Source organism: Colossoma macropomum, unplaced genomic scaffold, assembly GCF_904425465.1.
Source record: "Colossoma macropomum unplaced genomic scaffold, Colossoma_macropomum, whole genome shotgun sequence".
Lineage (NCBI taxonomy): Eukaryota > Metazoa > Chordata > Actinopteri > Characiformes > Serrasalmidae > Colossoma > Colossoma macropomum.
The window spans coordinates 21,634,935-21,660,644 of NW_023494786.1; the positions used below are offsets into that span (position 1 = coordinate 21,634,935).

A 25,710-nucleotide genomic window follows, 5' to 3' on the forward strand; every position below is an offset into this window, starting at 1 on the left:
CTTAACCCCTCACTGCCCTGGGCATTGCTCTGCTGGCATTGCTGTGCTGCTCCCACACTGGACAGTTTGGCAGCAAGATGTCAAATTACTCTTGTAGGATTCAAATACAAAGTAACATATCCAGGTGATTCTTACATTCACATTCAGAAGGAGTTATTAACTGCATTAGGTGTGCAAATTTGGAGATAGATGTAATTAAACAGTGCATCAATGTAAGGCACTGTTTTCAACAAAGCCTTTTATCATTTGATAAGGGGTGGCCGGTAGCTTAGTGATTGTGGGTTCAAATCCCAGGACTGACTAGGAATCCTGGTTGTGGCCTTGGGCAAGCCTCCCAGAGTTAGGCAGCAAAATGACAAATTTCCCTTATAGGATCAATAATGTATAACATGTTAGTGTGTACTGCAAACTAATTAAATGTTTTGGGAAATGTTCTATGGTTAATCTCCATGTCGATAAGCTTGTGTTGTGTTGGTTGTAGACAAGCTGACTTAATTGTAAAAAAATTTTGAAGCTTTAAAATCACTGCTTGTTTCCATAGTTTTGGCCTGCAGCATTGGTTCGCTCATTCAAAGATGGATGTTTATATGTATAGTGTATCAGTAACTATAAGCTGGCAACTGCATGCTTTGACACAGTATCTGTGCTGGCACCAGGAACAACACTACAGCAACGTGTCCTTCAGGCTTGTTTCCACACGGGTGAAACCCTCGTGCTGAAATGCAGCTCAGAGAAAGCAGAGGAAGAATGAGAGATGTGGCGGAGGAGGGTGTGGAGAGAGGCAGGACAGCAGAGGGAGGGTGCAATGAAAGTTTTCAGCTAGGTCACCACCTCAGGTGCTGACACTGGGCAGCGAGCCTGATCTCTATAGCAATGGGATGTGATTAGGGCTGTATCTGGTATCTCATTTAAAAAACAAACTATCTCTGAGAGACTGGCTTCCAGAGACTTTAGCAAATATGTGTGTGTGTTTATATGTGTGTGTGTGCTGGAGAACCTGTTGCAGCAGGTCCCTCTCCCATGGCTCTGTGGCTCCTATAGGTTGGCTCTGGGCCAGAGGGAGAGATATCTGTTAACACTCTTTCAGCTGAAACTTCATCAGCACAGTGAGAGAGTACGAGAACAAGAACGAGAGAGACGAAGAGAGAGAGCAAGAGCAAGGAGCTTTATGAAGGGGGCGTTCATGTTTGTGGGTGTGTATGCGCATGATATGCTTATTATGGGATGACTTGTATGAAAGTCTGAATGGAAGAAGCTTTGAGGAGGGTGCTCGGTGGAAATAAGGTAAGTCATACCAGTCATGGTAAATGATTCAGAGATGCATGGGCACTATTGAACACATAGACGCATTGACAATAATTCATTAGCTTATTGACTAATATGCAATCAGATTATGTTACTGTTGTATTGAGAAATGTACAATTCTCTGATATATTTTGTACCAACTTGTTATATGATATGCTACCAGTGTCAGCCCAAAATGACAGCTATACCGCAGCCTACTCCATGTAAAAATAAATAAATAAATAAATAAATAAATAAATGTAGTTATTCTGTTTTGCTCCATTAGCCAATTCTTCTTTCAGACTGAACCTCATAATCTTTAGACTTATACTACTATTATACTACTATAACTATGTAATTACCATAGAGTAACTATGACACTAACATGTAATATATAGTTATAAGTGTGAGAAATTGAAGTACAGGCCCATATGCAAGCCCTTGTGGTTTAAGGGGTTAAATCCTAAGCCCTAAAGGGGGCACCTTCATGCTGCTTCCAAGGGCATTAGAAGTGCAGATACATTGGAAGCAGCAGCTGTGCAGAACATAACTAATCTCTCCACATGCTGGATTTCCAACAGCAACCATGCACTTATTGATCTAAGATGCTGATAGCTTTAATGACAACATTCTGGTATTTCAGAAATGTTATAATGACAATGTTTTATTTATACTTCACATTACTTACTGTATATCCTACCATGCTGTCGCATCTTAGTTTTAGCATTATTGTGTATCGATAGATTGTCGATGCTGCAAAATGAACATGGCCGCTTTGCAGAATGTCTATCAGGCACAATTAATCTCAGAAGTGAACTTTGGCTTTTTATGCCCCTCCTGTGCTCCACACGTCTTGCATGTATTGCACAGATTTTAATAGCATGTAATATTCTTTACATATGTGACTCATTCAAGGCCCCTGTTTACAATTTGAGGAGTGACAGGCAGGTGTACAAGTGCATGCATGCATGTGCAGGAGAGAGACAGTTGCATTCCAGCACCGTGTCAAATCATTGATCCAGTGTGATTTGCATATAACTCTTAAGACAGTGACTATGTCATGCCTGGGATATGAAGAAGCTGGGAATGGGCAAAAATATGCTTTATATGATATGTACTGATTTCACCAACATTAAAATGTGTTATTTTATGCTGGAATAGTTTAGAGGCTCGTGCCTAAATAGTAATTGTGAGATTTGTGCCTAAATAAGAGATCAGTATAAGGTGGCACAATAAGTATTGTGATTTGCAGCCTTGATAGCTATTGTGAAATAGCGAGGCAGGACTAGAGATTGAACTTTTAAGTTACAGCATGTTTGGGTGCAAACAGACATTATGGGTCCTCTCTACGTGGCTGTGCAAAGCCAGCGCAGCACATTGGGATCTTGGTTGGCTCTCCCATAGCATTTTGTCCATTTCATATTTTTGTATCCTGCATATCTCATAATATGTGATAGAGGGGGCTCTTTGGAAATGAAGCAGCACAAGGTTCATTATTATTAATATTGTTATTGTAATTATTATACAGAAATGTATTGTGATAACTCAAAAGAGTGTGTAAATCACACTATGTTTAAATGATTCTTTGCCTGGTTAAATAGTTCCTCTCTTTGATGGAAAACTAGTTGTGCATAGTTCTTAAAAACTAGTATTGTTACACCAAATAACCTTTTTTTGGTACAATATAGAACCCTTTTTTGCTAGGAGTGCAAAAGTGGCATCCTTTATAATAGAACAAGCTAGTGAAATGAAGGCTCATTATAAAATAATTCATAGTTGTTACTGAATAATAAGCCAGTAGTTTAAGGGGTTAATACTTTCTTCTCTTTGGCTCATCTAGAGGCATTCTGAGACATTCACGTATTTGCTCATGTTTAAGGGCAAAATAATGCACGCAACCATGAGGTGCATAAGCCCTCAGATCAGTCAATCAGTTCTTCTTGGAATATGTTGCCATTAGCCTAACTATATGGAGCTCTTTTAACTCAAAGTAACCATGTTTAAAACCCTACAACTTTGGTGAACAAATACATCAGAATGATGTACAACTGTAAGGTACCCCTGGTGAAATGTAGCCTGTGTATGTTAAATGCAACAGATAAAAAGAAACTGTACACTAAATTATGAAAAAATGCCAGACAAATGCCATATTTAAATTTGCTCTCTGTAGAGGATGTGTTAACTTATTTTCACTTTAAATAACCAACAAAAATGTAATTTGACCAGGGTTGTTTAAACTTTTGTGTACATCTGTAAGTCATTGAGATCTGAAATGTACTGCTTTGTCTACAGTCTCCGGCTGAAGCACTGCCCTGTCCTGCACATTTTACTTCTCTAACATACCTGACTTCATCAGCACCGTGCCCGTCTTGAGCTGAACTGGATGTGTTAGAGCAGGAAAACACTAATCTGCGCAGGGCAGGAGTACTCTTTCCTTAATCGCATTGATAGTACATACAAGTTGCTTACTTAGTGTGGCAGAAATCTTCTTGACAGTATACAGTGTTACAGCTTACAGCTGACCCCATCTCAAACTTTAAACATCTGTCTCTGGTATTTTTATGTTCATCATGCAAAAAAGTATTTTAGTATATTATGATGTTTTAGAAGTTTAAAGTTTAAAATGGCTTTGTTACAATTTCAAGGCAGCTTCCTTCACAGCTTTTTTCAGTTAATTCAACTTGAAGGCTAAAGTTCATCCAATCAAACTTTTTCTCACATTTTTTAGAACAGCACCCAGGCAATAATGTAGAATTTTGACATATTTCCTTCTCTGGGAGGTTGTGGCATTTCCCAGAGTTCAAACTCACAATCTCCTGACGCAGACGCTTAGGCAGTTAGAAGTAAGTAATGTTCCAAAAAAATTCAGTACTCTGTGAAGAAACATTGATTTTGACTCTAAAAAATCAGTAACATGGTAGACTGAAAATTGAAAGTTCTGAACATCAGAAAAGAAGTTTACATGTAGCAGATTATAAGAAACAGATTGTTGTACTATTTGATGACCAATTACTAGAATAAATTTTTTTTATTTATTTATTATTTCATAATAGTTAAATAGTTAAATCTAACTTTTATGTGTTTCTAGTCCTGGTAGAGGCAGATAATAATATTAACTAATATTAACATGTTAACCCAACATTTTATATATATAGTACTGAATTAGTACTGAATTTTTATTTTTCGACTTGTTATTTACAATAGAGTTGTAGTAGTAGTAGTGATTTAAGCTACAGCTACAGCACTGAGTGTGTCATTCTGATGTTGCAACACTGCGCTTAGAGCAGCTGTTTAAAAGGTCTGTGAAGAGTAATATGATGACCTTAGAAGACCCTAATTAGGGACCACATCTCTGTATGTATATTCCACTTCCTCTATCCTTTAATGCAGAGGAACATGGATGTGTATGTGCTTAAAGCACCTTTAGGACACGTCCTCATATCTTTTTGCAGTGTAGTACACAATTGCGTAAAGAAACGGCCTTCATTTCACATGTGTAACCATAAACAAATAATGAGAATGTTTGGAAATCTCATGATTCATCATGATGGAGAACAGTGAACCTGCTTCAACACATCAACAAACTTTTCCAGGGCTTTTTGTTTTTTTGTTTGCACTTTTACACCATGAATCAGTCACTTTTTATCTGCTGAATATTGATTGACTTGGCTTCCTGTTTTCCCAGATTCTTGTGGTATCTGCTGTTTACAAGATGTTTAACGGTGAATAACATGTTTAACGGTGAATGATAGACACAGGCACAGAGTGACTGGTGACAGATGTTTGGCATTGGAAAATCATGAATGGCCAGTTTGGAGCCTGTCATGTCAGTGTATAGTATAATATGATTTTACAAGACTGTATGATAGTATGCTAGTTTCTAGCCCATACTAAAAATATAAAAAATCAGTACTGGGTTAGAAATACATTTACAGTGATAATAATAATTACAATGCAGCTTTAATGCATTTTGTATGATTAGGGTTCAGAAGTGTATTTTCTCTAGAGTTCAGCAAAGCACACCCTTCATCACGTCTCACATAAAATGATTTTTTGCGCATCATTTTTGCACAGCAGAAAAAAGTGTGATTTTCTCTGGTAGGCAGTGACAGACGGACCACAAAAGACATCAAATTTGCTGGCAAGAGATGAGTGGCTCTTGTGGTAAGTGTTTGAGGCTGTTGAGATTTATTCCCACTAACTGCACCTGAGAGGAAACCTTTAAAGAGCAAGACTTACAGCCAAAGTGCCGAGAGGGCAGATGAAAAAACTCCCACCAGTGACATGATGAATGAAAGGCTAAAGGGAGACATGCAGTCCATTTGAAATGTCAATCAAACTTGGGTAGGGAGGCAGAGTCAAAAGGCTGTGACTGCAATGACATGCATGACACAAGCAAGAGAGTGAGATAAATACAAGCATAAACGTGGCAGAGGAAATGTAGTATTGTGTGAAACATCAAACTATTTAAAATTATTTTATTCTGTAGAAGAAAGGACAATACACAGTGCATACTTAATAATAATAATAACAATAATAATAATAATTTTATAGAGCACTTTTTATACTTTGCCCCTGTGTTCTTCTATTTTTTTTTCCCCTGAGGTTCACTTATGACATTTATGTGATTTTATGTACCAAAAAAGTCCAATCTCTCTTTATCCTTGAGATAGAATTACTGTACCTTAAAGACTGATATATGAAAATGACCTCTGTTCTGATTGGCTGCCCTGTATTGTGCATAATTCAGAAAGCAGTCAGGGCTGAAACACTCCTTAAAACCTCAACTTGAGTGGGGCTAAACTGCTGTAGGCTACATAGGCAGAAATTTTGTAAATGTGTGCTTTTTTTGTGACATTACAGGCTGGTTCCATATATGCACTATATGTGCTGGGAAGTGAATTTTTTCAGTTTGAAATTTTATCAATGTGCGCATAGAATGTTAAACTCTTTAAAAAAATCAAGGGAAATTTGTTTTTACATGATATGTGCCCTTTAATGTCAGTACAGAATTGGAAACTTTTACACACCACTACCCACCGTGGCGGACTGGGTTTTGATTGCCTATCTTGCAAGCACACCATACCAATAAGAATCCTTGGGAGAGACTCCTAACACATTTCCTCTGGTACATAATTTAGTTATAAGTCACTCTTTATCAGAGCAAAAATGTTACTGTAAAAACAAGCCATTATACACAATTTCTGCAGCTGGTATATAGAGGATATTACCGCTGCCCTCCATGTGGTAGACTGGGGTAAGATTTCCTTAGTGGTGCAGTTCTAAGAAAAACAGGCTACAAGACATGGTCAACAAATAAATGATGTTTTAGATATTGCAACTGAACTATTACAAAATAGTTATTCATTTGTTATGCTTACACTTTACTGTATACACTGGTGTCATTGGGGTTTGCATTGCTGTGACAGTGAATGAGAGATCCATGAGCTCACATAAACAACTTCTCTGATCTTCCTTTTCACTTCCATCTATTTTTTGGTTAGACACAATATAAAAATGACAAAATAAATTATTACACCTAAGCATTTTATTGTTTAGAAACCCCTTTTTAAATCCTGATGTGACAGCTCACTTATTTCTAAATGTTTCAGAATATTCTAGCCTTATTTTGAAGCCACAGTCTGTGTTTTACAAAATTGCTAAAGCCTACTTAGCTGCTGAAATGATACTAATTTCACAGAGCTGATGAGAGCAAGTCTACCCATGGTTAGCTAACATTGTGCTAACTAGTATGCTAGACTAGCACATCACATTAATATTTATCAGAATCAACATTCACAGAGGTTTTCAATTCACGTGTGTCTGTTTTTACCTCAGATCACATCAGCATGTCTATGACTGACTGCAAGAGACTTGAACACAGTATCCCATAGTTGTATCCCTTGGTGATATCCTGTAGTGGTATCCCATGGTAATATTCATAGAAATGGATGAAAATGAACCAAGCAAACTTGTGAGGTGTCTTGGAATATGGCCATCGTATAATATATACAAAATATACAAAAACACATCTTTAGAAGTCAGTATGTGGAAACAGCCCTGTAAAAAATGGTCTATATATGGGTCCATATATGCCCAAATACATGCCTAAATTCCCCACCTGGGCAAGCACACCATGCTATACCAATAAGAATCCATGGGCAAGACTCCTAATGCAACATTCGTCTACCTCTGTAACATAATCAACTTGTAAGTCACTCTGGATAAGAATGTATGAATATGCATAAATATAAATTTCTGTTATGTAAAATATGTAAATTATATGGTTGCTTTCCTAACAAAAGTAGTAACTCCAAAAGGAAGAACATTGATAATGTGAGCTATTTCTATTAGTCTATTCATCACAAAATGTTCACACAATGTAAATGTAATCGGGAGTTATCAGATGATGTAAAGAAATAAAAATAGAAAAAAAGCTGAAGTTTTAATATGACAGCGATAATATCCACCATTTCATCAAAGATTAGGAATTTAAAGTGATCCCTATTGGATGAATTGCCATTTATCTCAAGTAGTACGGGCGTGATGACCATTTTCTCTGCTCAGCCTTTTTCTCTTTGCACTCAGGCCTAGGTCACACCGATAAGCATAAAGACATCTCAACTTCCTCTCTGATACTCAGTTACACTGTCTCTGTGTTTCGCATGAAGTCCAACTCATCCATCTCCATTTCACTTTACTTCCACGCTGCAAATATATTGGCTCTTGTGTGACAAATGCTTCATGGTTTGTTGGTGATTTTAATGAGTTTTTGTCTCAGACAGTCTAGTCTGTTGACTGTAAGTGAGAGAAGGCCGCTTTTCCAGTAAATCACCTGTGGCCACGTGAGGTGTGATCAGGTATCAGGAGTCTGAAATAAGAAATATATTTCCCCCTTTTTCAAAGTGCTTGAGACATCTTCACTGCTGTAGAAAGTGCTTACGTGTACACTTGGGAAAGAATTTCAATCACTGTCAAGAAGTTCCACAGCGATGAGCCTGTGAAAGTGCCCTGGAGTGGTCACATGGGCAGAACAGCTGAGAAAGCAGCCTAGACAGGTCCACATCTGGGACAGAACACTTACAGTATAATGCAAGGGGAGCATTCGATACCCCTTCTTTGTGGCTTCTCATTTGGATTTGAATGCATCTGTATATGGACAGATTTTGAATGTTTGCAGCACTTCTGTACATTGTCTAACTACTGTTAAGCAACTGACAATTTATTAATAAACTGTTACCTGACAGCAGTGAAAACATAAAATGTTTGGAATCATTTGCCATATTAATATTTTGTATTATCTGATTCAGTGCATACAGTGTAGATTTCCACAATATAAACAGACACCATTTGTAAATATTTTATTCAGTATTTTAAATGGTTACTGGTTTGGTTTGGTTAATAATTAATATTTTCTAATGATCTGTTTACTGTAATGTTTCATCCGGAGGTGGGTGAAACAATCTAAACCCGTAATGAAGTAAGAGTGTCATTATTTCTGTGAAATAATGGCTCAAATAAAATAAAAGTGCCTTTCTAAAAAAAGTACAACAATAGCAACTCAAAATTTACTGAAAGGGGAATTCCACCAATTTGTCCAAATTTCTGTGTAATTAAATGGTTTACGCAGATGTGAACAAAGTCAATCAGAGTAAAGATGTGAACAAAGTCATTCGGAGAGGTTTGATGTGAAACACTCAGTTCTAGAGTCGGAATTCATAGGAATCAGACATCTGAAGCCTTTAAAGCCTCTAAAAGCTACTATTACACATAAAATGGTTATGAATATGTTGCCTGAGACATTGTTTTATGATAGTTTTACAATAAGGTTTTTGCCTAAAACTTATTATTATTAGTATTATTACTCAATACATTCATGGCTGAGGGGTATATGCAGGCAAAATAGTGCCCAGAGAAAACTTTCTTTTTTAAAAGATTTACCACTATTTTACCTTTACCAGCATTTCATATAAAAACTTGTGTAGGTTCACTGGTCATGTTGGATAATAAATGAAATGTCTATATTTGTGTTGTAGACATTATAACCCCTGTAACCCTGATCACCATCACTGTAAAGGAATCCAGATTTTTCTACAATGCACCATTTCACATCAAACTACTCTGAATGATCACATGCCAATGATTAAACTATTTTGAAAGTTTGAAAAATTGGTGTAATTCTCTTTGAAGTACTGTGCAGTAGAATTTCTGAGTACATCCAGCATTCATCAGCAAAAGATGATTTTGTGCCTCTGCCCTATTCCTCTCTTTCTGGTGTAGTTTTGTCACTAAAGCTTAAAAGTGAGAGATGTGACCAATTGCAAAGCAGTAGTAATGAAATGTTAATGACTGAAGCACAAACACACACACACACACATCATCTAAACCGTTTATCCTTCTGGGTCGCGGTGACTGAAGCATAACTGAGTAAAATATGATAATTGATTACTATACTAACTTTAATACTTGAGTAGAAGTAAAAGTATTTTCATTTGTACAAATCCATCAAAATGAACTTAAGTACATGGGACTGAGTAAATATAGTTAATACCTATCCTTACTATAATATTCATTAATATATCCTTCTTGAGAATTCATCATGACTTTGTTGATACAATGCATTCTACATGCTCATTTTTTATTAATTCAAGTTCATTCTCAATGCTAAATATAGCTTTCTCTGTCATCCTAAAATGTACAGCTCTGTTCATTCTGCCTCTGAGGTTTCAAAGTAATAGAATAATTCATCGTTAGAATGTGTTTTATTGAAAACACTGATTTATTGATCAACATGTTGATAACAGACTTGATGTGACATGATGTGATTGTGAGGTTTGTAAGTTGGAATACAGCATACAGCCTGAGTGTAAATTACACCATGTTATTTCATGTTATATAAATTACACCTTTATTTTAACAAGCTGTGACATATGACTAATTAGACTTCTGAACCTGTGCCAGCAGTGATGTTGCATTATTACATTCAGCCTGGTGTTTAAAGGCACTGCAGCTAAAGCAGCTTCATCTGAGATTCTAAAGCCAAATAAACACAAGCCACTGTAAAAAATCATGCAGCTTTTTAAACTTAAAAAGTAAGTATCTTGAAATGTTGACTTCATTGAGCTTCAAATAATACGTTAACAAATGTATAACATAAATTATTCCTCTGTAAATATTTTAAGTTCAGTGAACTCAAAAGTTCAAGTTAACCAGATTACTTGCTTTTTGTTCAATTTAAAAGCTGCATTTTTTTGCAGTGCAGTTAAAATGTTCTTTTTTCATTTTGACTGTTCAGTTATAGCCACAACATGTCTAGTAATTGGTCCTTACACAAGCCTTTCACCATGCAGACAATCTACTCACACATCTGTTTAAAAAAAATGCATCCAGGATAATGGCCCCTCCTTTGTGGTCACTCTGCAGGAGCAGCACTGGGGACTGATGTCTACTGAGCCATTTCCACCAGCAGTCAGCGGCAGCCCAACAAAGAGCTTACAAGGTGCCCTACTGGTGACCTCCTGCCCGCAAATGCCACTGTCCCAGGTGTGACTCTTTCTCACCTTGAGTCATTTTACATCACAAATACTTAGTTTATGTATATTTAATTCAGTTCAGTTCTTGTACTTGCTGCCTTGTAGATAAGCTACTGCTGCCAGGCAGCTGCATACATGAGCACATACATACTTTTGCTTCTGCAGTTTGAACAGGACATGAACTTCAGCAAAATACACCATCCAAGGACATAGTGCCCTGGAGCCAACATGCCTGAGTTTTATCTTGTCATTAATCAGAGTTTCTTTCATTTATATTAATTAATGACAGCCCCGAGGGGGTGATATTTCACGGCAAATGCTTTAATGTAATCTTTATCAGATCAAGGGCCCTTCTATGTCTTTTACATTTTTGAAATGGAAAAAAAACACCTCCGGTTTAGATCATGAAGCAGTCTGAAATGAAATTATGCCATCTATTAGAGTAAAATGAGGGGCAGCAGGTGATGCTCTTCATTTTTCAGTGATTTAAAGCATATTGTCTGGCACGTCTAAACAGAAAAAGTGCAAAAATGTGGATTTTCAGAGACAGCTCTTGATGGCCTCAGAGGTAAAGGGCCCATATCACACATTTGTATTTTATATTTGTCCCTGAGGGCCACTCATAAAGTTTGTGTGGGATTATTTACCAAAAACAGTTACAATTCCCTTTTACATGACCATTGTCCAACATTTCTCTAGGTCAGGGGTGCCCAGTCCTGGTCCTGATCTAGCTCCAACTATAGTCTATCACACCTGATCCAGGTAATGAAGACCTTCAGGGGCATCTGAATAATAGAGCCAGGTGTGATGGATCTTAGCTCTCCTGGATGGTAGATCCTCCAAAACCAGGATTGGGCACCCCTTCTTTAGCCTTTAGAATTTATACAGTTTTTGTTCATTTGTCTTTAAGAGTGATGTATGTAAATGACCTTTGTTCTGATTGGCCTGGTTCAAAAAGCAGTCTGGGCTGAAACACCCTTTATAACTTCAGTGTGAGTGGGCAAGGCTAAACAGCTGTAGGCAGCCTAGGCAGATTATATGTAAATGCATTGGTTTTAACAATGAGCTCAAAAAAGCATTTATGGCAACTTAGTTTGTTTAAATATGGACTGTTTGGACTGATGACTTAACAGTATATTTTAGAGCATCATCATAAGGTGAATTCAGCCCTTTAACAGTGAAATCCTTGCTGAACGTTGTTATTGCTGCTGGGGAAAAAAACTGTCATACAATTCTTATATCAGCATGTCCTTATTATAATACACATATGATTTAATAATATGGTATTTAATATAATTCTTTGTTATATTGTGTGTTATATTATGTGAGGTATTTTTGTTTTTTCTCCCATTTCTAGTGTCCAAAACCCAGCATTGCAGAAGGCTCTGTCAGCAGCTCTCAGAGAGACAGTATCCCCTACATGCTAAAGAATGGTGCTGCAGAGCGCTTCCGCAGACACAGTGTGGATGGGAGCTCTTTGGTTCAGGAGCATGACTCCGGCAAAGACAAGCGCTTTCACCCATACAGCAGGCAGTACAGCGATGGAGCAGCTGCCGGAGCTGGAGCAGCCTACTGCTGTCTCAGAGAGTGCCAACTGCCTGATTCACTCACTCCAGTCCTCAACAGCACCATGGAGGAAGAAGAGCAGAATGCCTGGACTCCCTTCAGCACCACTGTGCAGCCGTCCTTGTTTATGGTAAGAGATAACTTGGGGATAAAATGACTAGATTTTTATTCTGCATGATTTCATAGAAAAACACAGGTATGAACTTTAAGTATGATTGTTCTTTGGTTTGGTTAGTAGAGAACATTAAAACTTTGTCAGAAAATAAGAGTAAGATAGGAATGTGTAGCATCTCACCATTCACTTTATAAGAAACACATAATTTTTACTTCCACTCACTGGCCATTTTATTAAAAATGCCAACCTTGTACTTGAACATTTTATGAGGCCCACCTGTCTTATAGGTCTACTATGTAGGTGAGTATCATATCTACTGTACAGGGGGAGCACATCAACCAGGCCCATAATTGTTTATTGGGCCCCTTTATATAGATACACACACACACTTGTACGCCTATAACTCACAGAAAAAGTAATTTTCTTAAGAACATACTGCATACTTAAATCATTCCATGAGAGCATCAAGTTGTCTGAGGCATAACAACAGTGAGTAAATAACATTTTTTTCTTAATTTAAAATAATATTTGTATTGGGGGAGGCCATTTTTTTTTTTTTGCACTGGGGCCCATAAGATCCTAGTTATGCCCCCCAGGTGTTTGCACTTTGTACCCCATTCTTCACTGGTCAGTTTCTGACCACAGGATGACTATTGACCAGCTATTACATGGGTAGTCCTAATTCTCAACACAGCAGTGACAGTGATATGGTGGTGGTCATGGTAGCGTGTGTGGAGTTGGCATGAGTGTTATTAGGCACAGCTGGGGTTTTTACACATGCCAGTGGCAGTGCTGGGTTGAAAGTAGCCCACCACCCAAAAAAAACAGGTGGGTCTGTCTTCAGACACTGATAATTTGTGAAGGTCTAGACTTTAGAGGCTGGCTAACACAAATTATCAAATTATGCACCAACGGTGGGGCTATAGCCCCAGACTGTATACTAGCAACTCACCAATGGGTAGGCATTTCTAATAAAATGTCCATTGAGCTTATACAAAAAGGACTGACCAGAAAGACTCATGAGGATTCTCGTGCATTATTGCAGCTTCACATTAGTGGCTAGGAGCTAGAGGTACTACAGTACAGGAACATTAGACAGATGTGGTTGCAGATGTTTCACCACTACAGTGCAATATCAATGTAAGTGAAGTCTGATATATTTTTGCTATTGTTCATCTGGTCTGTATTTGGAGCAGGGGGCAGAACAGAGTCCTGCTGACATGCAAACCATGCCTGAGGAGCCACCCAGTTATTCATCATCTACCCACAGCACATACAGCACCCTCCAACAACCGGTAAACTGGGTGCAAGGGTGTGTGTGTGTGTGTGTATGTTTCATGCAATAAGAGAGACTACAACCACATAAAGACCCTTTCTGTTTTCTACAAGTACATTTGGCCTGTTCTCACCTTTTTGATTCACAGCTTTCATAGTGCATTCTGTTTACTGTGTAAAGTCAATATCAGTCTCCCAGCTGAACTCTTAACATGTGTCAACAAGGAAGAAATGCCTCTAATGATAACACATAGGGATATTTTGGAACTGTTTCATACTTGCAATCAAAACATTGGCAGGATATGCTCCTACATCTTCACAGTGTCAAACTACAAAGGCCAGTACAAGACAGCTCAACAAGTGTACAGTGTCTTAGGAAAAAAAAGTACGGTTTTCTTCTGGGGATTATCACGAATATCACAGGATTCGGTTCAGTGATATGCGCAGGAATTACAATATATCACTTGCTTTGAAAGTCTAGTGTAATTAACTAAAGATCATTCCACCAAGAACCGATCCTCATAATGTTTGGGATTTTCTTGATTCTCTCCAGTTTTCAGGCGAATACTCATCTGGAGGACTAGTGGGCAATTCACACTTCTCTTACCAAAACTTCTCTTCACAAACCAGTCAGGAGGGTCCAGTCCAGCCCCTCTACCCCAAACCCATCTACTCCTATAGGTAAGCTCAGTTGCCTCTGGCCTTCTTCACCCACTGCTTCAACACACCTGCCCTGAATGAATCATTCCCTGAGGCATGCAGGTGTGTGAAGAACTGTCTATGTTCTCAGTTTATACAATCAGAGCTTCAATTTTTCTTAGTAGTGCAGATATTTCCATTAACTGTCCCAGTGGAAGATAGTTTCAGTTAGTAGTGATTTCAAGCTGTTAAATATAGAATTTGTTAATAATTTGGGACTAAATTTAATCACTTGTGACTATAACAGTCATGATGTCAATGAGTAAGAGCAGTCCTAACAAGGCCCTCTTACCTCAGTACCACAGCAACTACTGAATAAATATCTTTAAATTCAGAAGTAAAATATATCACAGTTATTATTAATTTATTGTCTATTATATCCAGGCCAGAAAACTGAATCTGCAAACTGTGGTTTTTAAGTATTAGAGATTAGGATTAGAAATGAAGTTAATTTAACTACACTTTGTAGTTAGAATACAATCTAAATGTAAAATGTATATTAATTGTAAATTGTAAAATAAATATTTACGTTCATCATTGTCCACTGAATTCTGATCACCAGCGAAATTAGTCAAGAATTTTTGTACTTAGTTTATCTGCTTAAGCCTATATCATCATTCTAAACTGTTTCAAAAAATGATTTCCCCAAATTCCATTTATTACACTTACACTACATTTTTATAATAAAACATTACACTACAAAAATGTTAACATGTTTTTAAATAAAAACTTTTTTTATAGTACAAGGAACACATGCAATTTGGGGATATCTTTTTTTAAGCAATCATTCAGTCTAGATCCAAAGAGCTGCTCACAGTGTGGCCTATGACCAAGTTGGCCCATGAAGATGTTTGATTTGGCAGGCCTGAAAGTTACCTTAAACCCACTCCCTCACCCAATGAGAGACCAAACATGTTTTTATACTATACAGTACTGTGCAAAAGTCAGAGACCCCCCTTTCATTTACTTCATTTCCAGTCAAAACAACCATTAAGTACAAGTTAAAAAGGTTATATACGAAAGAATATTTAACAGAAGCCTTAACAACTAAATATAATATTAAAATTTTAATGAGTATTTATTGAGCCCACGTTTTGCCTTTAGTACAGCTTCCATTTCGTTCGAGAGACTTGGTGACAATTTTGGTGGTCTGCCAGGTCTTGCACGGTTGTTAGGAGTCCCATTTTCTCTATAGCTTGTAGAAATTTTTTGAATCCCAGTTTTATTCACTTATTTTTCCATGGGTTTTCCCAAAGTGGAATATAATGTAAAAATGATTCAATGTTTAACTTCAAAAAAGTAAGTAACCTAGTTCTTCAAATTTTGAGTTCATTGAACTTCAAATAACAGAATGTGAAACATTCAGTGAACTTACTGGTTACTTACTTTTTAACATTTTTTTACAGTGTATCTTACATATAATGCCTTCAGAATGACCTGAAAAATAAACTTGCACTTGGCCGTTTGACTGGAAATGAAATAAATGAAGAGTGATCTCTGACTTTTTTTGCTCATGACTGTATGTAACATATGAAAATCTGTATTGTTAAAGTTTTTGAGTAGCAAAATATTAATGTTATAAAATACATAAAAACCCCATCAACGCCTACCTTCTTTATTTGTGTACTGTTTTGTCTTTTTGGCACTTTTTTGGGCACCCCTGGTCTAGAGTGATCTTTGTAGTGTAAAGAACACATAAGGTTTACAGAGCTCACTGGATGCCGTTGCGCATACAACACATTTAGTCAATTATGACAGCGAATTACATTCCTTATGTTTGCTTTGGTGGCTTGTAAAATCTCACTGCCGCATGTTATATGATGAAAAAAAGCAACTTTAAATATAAATCAATCATCAATTGGCAGTATAAATGTTTTTCCTTTCCTTGTATTTCTGCAGCATTCTCATTTTCATGGCTCTGAGGAACAGCAGGACTGGCAGTCTGCCAGTGAGTGAAATCTACAGCTTCATGACGGAACATTTTCCCTACTTCAAGGTACTCTAATAGGCCTCATTTTATTTTATGTGTTGTGGTACTCCTGTGCACTACTTGTTCCCACCAAATAAAGAATATGTCTTTACTGTTCTAAGTGCTTTACTAGTGATCTTGCAGAAGTTTGAACTAATCCACATGGAAAAATTTCTTTAGGAAAAAAAATATAGTAAGTGCTACCGGATGGTTCTTGTATCCACTGCATGTTCATAGGAGCATTATGCTGGCAAAGCCCTATTCATGATCAATGACATGGAATCACTAGTACAAATAGCGCTCTGTGCTGGATTTCCTTCTGGCTATGCCCGTTATAGCTTGATCTTTGTGCCTTCATCTGCCGACTTGGTCCTGCTCCCAGGTAGGCTTAACCAGCAAAGGGATTTACAACGTGGCAATATTTTGGTTCGCTTCCAGACAAACACTGGTGCGGAGCCAAATGAGTTACGCGGATCTTAGCGTGCACAAGTGATGAGGGTGTAGGATGGGTAAGGTTGAGGTTAATACATGCCAAAAGTTGTACATGTAGTGGTTGTACATGTAAGACAATGAGTGGCTTTGTTTATTTTCAGGTTTATTTAGGTTACAAAATTCAACATAAATCTGTTGTGTGAAATCTATCCTCATGTCGAACCCTGTTCCTATGAGATCCAATGTCTTATTTACAGTATAACAGTAGACATATTGTATCTATAGCTTTGTGCTCTCGTCCCTTAAACTGATCAGCTGAATTGGGTAATGATAGTGCCATTCATTATGTTACTGATCACTTGCCAGGAATCTATCACAAATAGAGCTCCAGGCAACAGAGCACTTCTTCATTAAAGCAAAGGTGAAATTCCTTGTATATTATGCCAGCACAAGACGACGATCATCTTGGGATCATTTTCAGTTTTGACACTCTGAACCCTGATTTACCCTGAAACTACTGCAATTTCAGTCACTGTATAGAAGAAGGTAAAATGTTCATGAAAATAGAAATGTTCATGTTGCTTGTGAACTTCATATCTGCACCGTCCTCTTCTTTAGGGAGCTGTTCTGTTTCCTAACTACTATAAATCTGTTACCTATTCCTCAGTGTTAATCTACTCAAATGCTGCAGCTAGATTCCATCTTTGAATACCTTAGCCATTTGTCTTTGCTTGTCAGTGGGTCTAACGTAAAAGAAGGAGAAAAACGTCACATATATTGAAAATAATGCACACATTATTTGGATAAGAGGATGTATACATGCCATCTGTCTCTGAAATCGAAGTAATTTTGGAGTATTTCCACTGATCCATTCATTATGAAATGCTCACACAATGTAAATGCAGCTGGTATTTTCAAATACTTTTCTCTACCATTAATAAACTTCTTAATTAAACCACCCCCACCCTTATCTGCACTGTAGACCAAGTCCTTCATAGATTTTCACACATAAAATTAGTAAAATCTACCAACAGTTCCTCTCAACCTCCTCATCATCTGTCCATAGTAGTGAAGTCAAGTCAAAGTTTATTTATATAGCGCTTTTTACAACAGGTGTTGTCACAAAGCAGCTTTACAGAAAAATCCGGGTCCGAGCCCTCATGAGCAAGCCAGTGGCGACATCTTAACTCAGCTGTCTGTTTTTTTCTCTTGTTGAACGTACTCTCATTTCTGAATTAATCTCCAAATCTAGTGCGTCTACATGTCGGTTTGATCCTGCCCCCACTCACTTCTTAAAAAGTGTCTCTCAGTCATCTCTGACCCTGTCTGTCATTTCATTAACACATCTTTTGCTTCAGGTTATGTCCCTACCGCCCTTAAAACCTCTGCTATCACTCCGATTTGAAAAACCTACCCTGGATACAGCCTCCCTTGAACACTATTGCTCAATTTCTAATGTGCCCTTTTTAGCCAAGCTGTTAGAAATTGTTGTAGCATCTCAATTGCAGTCTTTTTTTGATAAATAATGATCTTTTTAAACCTTTCCAATCTGGCTTTTGTACAATGCATAGCACTGAGACAGCACTTTTACAAGTTCTTAATGATCTCCTCCTGTCTACTGATTCCAGTGCTATCAATATTCTGCCCCTCTTAGATCTAAGTGCTGCATTTGACACCATTGATCTTGACATACTCATCTCCCGCATTTCAGCTATTGGCATTACTGACACTGCCCTCACCTGGTTCAGATCCTATATCACTAATAGACTTCTCTTTGTTGCCCTCAGTAGGCGTAACTCTGCTATCAGTGCTGTTACACAAGGTGTCCCACAGGGATCAGTTCTTGGCCCTCTGCTCTTCATCATCTATATTGTGCCCCTCAGTCAGATTATCCACTGTCATGGACTTCATTTTCACTGTTGCCACCACTAGTCTGCCACCCCATGCCCTAATATCTTGTATTCAAGACCTCAGACAATTGATGCAGAGTAACTTGCTAAAACTAAACACTGATAAAACTGAAATTCTACTCATTGGCCATAAATCTGTTATTGCAAATTCCAACTTAGTTTGGATGGTGTGACTGTAAGACCTTCAAATGTAGTCCATAACCTAGGCGTACTATTTGATCCTGTCCTTTCTTTTGAACTTTATATTAGGGCTTTGGTCAAAACAGCTTTTTTTCAATCTCCACAATATTGCTCGTCTTCGGCCCTGGCTCTCTGTGAAAGACATTGAATCTCAGGTCAAGTCTAGTCAAAGTTTATTTATATAGCACTTTTTACAACAGGCATTGTCAAAGGGCAGTTTTACAGAAAAATCTGGGTCCAAGCCCCCATGAGCAAGCCAATGGCGACAGTGGCATAGAAAAACTCCCTAAGAGCAAGAGGAAGCAACCTTGAGAGGAAGACTCAAAAGGGGAACCCATCCTCCTCTGGTCAACACCGGATAGCAAAACACTAACAGAAGATTAGTATAAGATACGGAAAAGGGGAAAAGCAGGAGAAGCAATGGCTATGATTAAATAGTTCAAGTCTGTGCAAGCAGCAGTACCATGAGGAGGATCAGTGGCATGCAGACGAGTCTCTGGTCTAGGCTTTCATATCATCCTGCTTAGACTACTGCAACTCCTTTCTCATTGATGTCCCTTACAAAACTATCGGCCCTCTTCAGTATTTACAAAACCTAGCTGCTAAAATACTCCCACTCAAAAAAAACAGCTTAATAACCTCAGTCCTATGTCAGTTACACTAGTTACCTGTCCCACTTCATATCTAGTTTAAAGTCTTCCTTCTAACTTATAAAACTCTACATTGTCTAGCCCCAGCCAATTTATCCAATCTCCTGCACCCTGCCCTGCCCCAACACTTAGGTCCTCTAGGTCGTCTAGCTGTCCCACACTATGGAGCTGTCCCAGATCTTCAGTGTCTTGGCTCCCAAACTATGGAACACATTATACACCTCCAGTCAAAAAAGTGAACAAGTTAATACATCCTCTACAGAGAACAAAGCTTTTCTTTAAATATGGCATTGTTCCAAACATTTTAGTGCACAACTTCTGTTTATTTGCTGAGTTTAACATATTGGAAAATAATAAAACAAAATATATCATGTGCCATAACTTTTGCACAGGCTGCATGTTAAATCCGAACCGAAATATTTGCGTACAGGTGGTGGTATATTTTTCTACTATATGGATATTTTACTTAGTCTCAGTTTTTCTTCCTGGTTGACCAGACAGCACCTGATGGTTGGAAGAACTCTGTCCGCCACAACCTCTCCCTCAACAAATGCTTTGAGAAAGTGGAGAATAAGAATGGGAGCTCCTCTCGTAAGGGCTGCCTGTGGGCCCTCAACCCTGCCAAGGTGGAGAAAATGCAGGAGGAGCTGCATAAGTGGAGGAGGAAAGACCCAGTGACGGTGCGCAGGAGCATGGCCAGACCAGGTGGGCAGAGAACTGAACTGCTGAATAACCTGAAGTGAAATTACTCTTAGAGCATCAGTGTACGGTACTGTTTGGAAAAGTTTGGAATCATTGTCAAATTAGTTATACAACATATTTTCAAGTATTTTGGGAACAAAAAATGAAATGATAATAAACACATTGTATTTCACACACACACACAAACACACACACATTTTCTAAGTCACTTATCCTCTTGGATCATTGAGGCGGAAGGCGGGAAACACCCTGGATAGGTCTACATTGTAATTGTCTATTTAATTTTTTTTGTAGATTCTCTACTTTATCTCTATGCAACCAAATTGGTTTAACATTTTTGAAAACATTGATTCCAAACTTCCAAAACAGAAGTGGTGTACTGTACGTAAAATTATTTAAAATGTGATTATTTTCATTTTATTCATTTACTAGAAATAGGAAATACAGGATCTATAAAAAAAATCAAGTCAAATTACAGCTTTCTCAGAGAAAAAAATGCTGTTCAGCCATACCTGGCCGTGTGTAAAAAAATACTTGGCCCCTCAGTTACTAAATCAACCAGTTAATCAAATTCAAATGACTATTGGGTTCAATTTGACTAGTCATAGCCAGGCATAATTACTGCCAGGTCTGTTAAATCTAAGCATTACTTGAATAGAACCTGTCTGGCAATGTGAAGCAGGCTAAAAGGTCTCAAAAAGCAGCACATGATGCCTGGAAAGAGTTACAAAGCCATTTACAAAACCATTCTAAGGCTCTGGGACTCCAGCAAACCACAGTGGCAGCCATTTTCCACAAATGTAGAAAACTTGGAACAGTGGTGAACCTTCCCAGGAGTGGCCAGCCTCACAGAATTTCACCAGGAGCGCATCAATGATTCATTCAGGGGGTAACAAAAGAACTCAGATGAACATCTGAAGAACTACAGGCCTCATCTGCTGAGGTCTCAGTTAAGGTCAATGTACGTATTTTCACAATAAGAAAGACACTGGGCAAAAATAGCATCCATGGGAGAGCTGAAAGGCACAAACCACTGCCGACCAAAAAGAACACAAAGGCTTATCTCACATTTGCCAAGACATATCTAGATGACCCCCAAAACGTTTGGGATAATATTCTGTGGACTGATGAGTCAAAGGTGGAATTTTTTGGAAGACATGGGTCCCGTTACATTTGGCTAACACCACATTCCACCATAAGAACATCATACCAACAGTCAAACATGGTGGTGGTAGTGTGATGGTCTGGAGCTGCTTTGCTTCAGCAGGACCTGGATGACCTGTAATAACTGATGGAACCATGAATTCTGCTCTCTATCAGAAAATCCTGAAGGAGAATGTCCACCCGTAGTTCATGACCTAAATCTCAAGCACAATGATCTGAAGAACATGCGCAAATCCACCTCTGAATGGCTCAAAAGAAACAAATTTAAGGTTTTGGAGTGGCCGAGTCAAAGTCCTGACTTTAATCCCATTGAGATGCTGTAGCTGAATTAAAACAATTCTGCAAAGAAAAATGAGCCAAAATTACTTCACAGCAATGTTAAAGACTCATCGCAAGTTATTGCAAATGTTTGATTGCAGTTGTTACTACACAACAGTTGTTGCGGCATAACTAGTTATAAGTTTTGGGGGGGGGGTTACTTTTTCACATAGATGACATAGGTTTTGAATAAATCTTTATCTTCAATAAATGGAATGACCATTTAAAAGCTGCATTTTGTGTTCACTCATGTTGTCTTTATCTTAAATTAAATTTAGTCGGATGATCTATCTATCTATCTATCTATCTATCTATCTATATATATATATGTATATATATATATATATATATATATATATATATATATATATATATATATATATGTATATGTGTGTGTGTGTGTGTGTGTGTGTGTGTGTGTGTGTGTAAGGAAAAAAAATCTGAACCCACTGATGAGTCATTATGTTTTAGGGAGTCAAAATGAATCATGGTTTGCTTCTCTTTCTCACAGAGGAGCTAGATCACCTTCTTGGGGAAAGACCAGAGAAACTGAAGTCTCTCTCTACTCACCTCAATAACCACACATACCCTCAGTTCTCAAGAGTCAGCATGCCACCCTCCTACAGTTCCAGGACCCCCCTTAGGCGACCCCACTACAGTCACTATGGTTTACCTTCACAAACTCTCTCCCAGCAGCACCCCTACCTGCCCTCCAACCCCCAAGCCTTCTCCTTCTACCCCTCTATCACTCAGCAGCCCAGCACAAGGCTGCCCCCCAGAACAGGCAGCCTGGACTCTCCTTTACCCGCCCACACCCCACCCAGCTACAGCTCTGCCCTGCAGGCCAGCCACAGTGCTGCAGGGAGCATGCAGGAGCTGCTGATGGATGGAGAACTGAGCAATGACATCGACACACTCAACCCCAGTCTAACAGACCTGCAGCTCCAGGGTGAGAACACAGAGAATTTCTGTCTTGCTATGCTTAGTTATTTATACAAAAGAAATGTAATTATGAAATAACTGAGGTTTGAGAGAACTATCTTTCAATCTAACATGCTGTAAATCTCCATTTCTGCCTTCTGTTTCCTGTGACAAAGTTTTTACACCCCACCATCCCCATCTTCTCCCAGCTTGTTAATCCTCTCAGTCCTTCCTCTGTTCATCAAAGGGGGTCTGGCCTTTTAGCCTACAGTAGAAGCTGCCTAGAACTCCAACCCAAGTTTTCAGAGTTCTCTGCCCTCCTACAACTCTTCTCATACTATAACTATATCTTGAAGGTGTGGTCCAAACCAGCAAGTTAGGAGGTTAAAGGCATGAAGATGTATCCAGATTGAGTCAACTTTATTGTTTCGAATTTTTATTGACGTGAATCATTTTCCCCCTGAAAGCTAATCAATAAATAAGCTTTTCCAATGTGTAATATTTACATATTTCATTCAACTACAGTCAATACAGTTACATTTTATTGTTGAAGGGTTGGTACTATGAAAAATAGACTTCCTTATTTTAAATACATTTTCAGATTTTCTTATTTATGTTAAGTTGTCCCTGTAGACAGAGTGATGGGGACAGAGGAGTGAGGCCCTCATCATTTATCAATGATTTTTTTTGCCAGAGGCATATTACAGGTGTACAGTGCCAGATGGCATGCATACATATAAATATTTTAATCATAATTAAAGGATAAGTTAAATGTCTTCTTGCTCTGTGCATTACCTTGTATTGTATAAGATGCAGACAGATGCTTTTAGTCATGTATAGGGTAATTTTGCAATTTTGTGTTTATTATTTAGTCAAAAGTCAGGGTTGTTCCAAACAGGCAGGCGTTATATCTGTGTATCTTTCTATTAAAGCGTCTTTTGATTGGGTTTGTAGCCTACGGTGCAGTTTTGTCTTCTCACTGTTTGCTCTGACTCTCTGCAGGACATCTCTGGGAGGAGCTGAGAAATGACAGCTTGGCTCCGGACTCTCTGGTAGTCATGGACACGTCCACCTCCCCTGGCCAGATCAGCCCCAACCAGGCTGGGGATTGTGTTGAGAGTTGTGGCTCAGGCAGTGGTGAAGTGAGCACAACTGGGTCAGAAACACGGCTGCAGGCCACTGGACTCTACACATCCAGCTTCAGCAGTGCAGACAGCATGGCAGGCCTTCATTCCACCTCAGTAAACACTCCAATTCCACTGTTATGAAGAGGTGCTACTTTCATCAGAGGACTCTACCATATCCTCTGCTCAACTTCCTAACCTGGATCTACAGTTAGTATCTAAATTCCTAATGAACATATGTGAACTAGTAAAACACTGGATGAAATAAGGTGCTTGATTTAAAACCTTGATTTTTTTTTTTGATAATTTTACACATTTTTAAAATTTTAGACTTAGGCAATGCAATGTTTTTACAAGCTTTATGTGTCATTACTTCAGTCTGCCATTGAAAATGCTGCATAATCTCATATAAGGTTTAGATGCCCCAATCAGAGGATGTTTACATCCAATTACTAACACTGACTTCGGAATCTGCAAGAAAAGAACTACCATTTTACTCCACAGGGGAGCAGTAAAGCACTTCTCTGACATGGAATCAGTGCCAATTCAGCCAAAGAGGCACAACATGTACCAACACAGCTTATGTCAACAACACTGAAGTGGTCTGTGGGTTCCCATGATATATTATGATGGTAGATGCCCTTGGGATATCACTGAAGGAAATGGTCCAGTTTTTTTAAAGGGGAATTACATGTGTACAATGACTAAAAAGCTAATCCACAGCAATTAATCGGCGCACCTTGGAAATGTATATTAGGGCTGAATGTAAATTAAACGTTGTTGGTGCTTGCACTTTTCTTTGATCATTTCCAACTCTTCAGGGTACAAGAAAACATATTTATAAGGAAAAACATTTATTTCAAGAATGTAGACTGAAATTGACAATATTGATAAACATGTAATAATCACTATTATGTATAGACTACATAATGTTCAATATAGTTATCTCTCTAACATGGTTTTGACCAGCACGGCTATTAAAAATATACTTCAGACAAAGGTTTTTATATGAATATAAATAATCACAAGTTTGCAATCAAAAATCAATCAAACCATGAATATGTTAAGTAAAAAAGTGTCTAACGGCAGAGGGTTAAACTCTGCATCCTGCGTCAGCAAGGTACTTCTGCTTCTTGTAATGTGCATATAGAGAGCTCATTCTTTTGGACCCCAAAACAGAAGTACAGTAAAATATCTCTTGAAATCTTAATAACTGGTACCTCTTTGACTTTTGCACAGTACTATATCCATACAGTGGCAAACAAAAGTCTGAGACCACATTAAGAATCTGTTTTTTCCCCATTTAAACCTGGAAATGAACACCAGAAATTTTTTAAATCTTGAATATATTTAAAACAAAGAGAAGTCTACAATTAAAATGAAGACAAATTACTTGAAAATAGCACTATTTCTAGGTCACTATCTAAACTGAAGCAAATTTGACCATGTTTACCATGTTAAGACCTTTGTGCGAAAGGTCAGAATTTTTAAAATTCTTATTTCTTCCATTGAAACATACATTCATACGACTCTCAGGTGGATTTGATCTACTTAGCAGAGGCTTTTGCACAAACCTATGGAGCCCATGCTAGCTTGAGCGCACGCTGTCATTAAGGCAAAAGGGGAAAACATACCAAATACTATTATTCTCACGATATTATTTGTTGGGAAAATACTGTATTAAATTGGAAAGGAATGCAAAATATAAGCATTTTCACTAGTTGACTTTTGGACCCCACTGTGTTCACAGTCCATATGTATATATCTTCTGATTGTGTGGATGCTAAAGGAATAAACTCTCTATATCCAAAAAACCAGAGCAAAACCAAAAAAAAAAAACAATTCTTATTGTGTCATGCAGAATATTA

General features: G+C 38.0%; 1 protein-coding gene across 1 annotated transcript; it reads left to right on the forward strand.

Moving 5' to 3' along the window:
- The first annotated feature begins 437 nt into the window (after positions 1 to 437).
- foxn1 (forkhead box N1) lies at positions 438 to 25,110 on the forward strand. Its single transcript, XM_036563865.1, has 9 exons — positions 438 to 1,284; positions 10,708 to 10,827; positions 12,175 to 12,513; positions 13,695 to 13,793; positions 14,327 to 14,454; positions 16,372 to 16,468; positions 20,111 to 20,318; positions 22,309 to 22,746; positions 23,721 to 25,110. Exons 1-9 carry the CDS (start codon positions 1,246 to 1,248, stop codon positions 23,984 to 23,986), a joined length of 1,734 nt encoding a protein of 577 aa, XP_036419758.1. The 5' UTR covers positions 438 to 1,245; the 3' UTR covers positions 23,987 to 25,110.
- Positions 25,111 to 25,710: the final 600 nt, after the last annotated feature.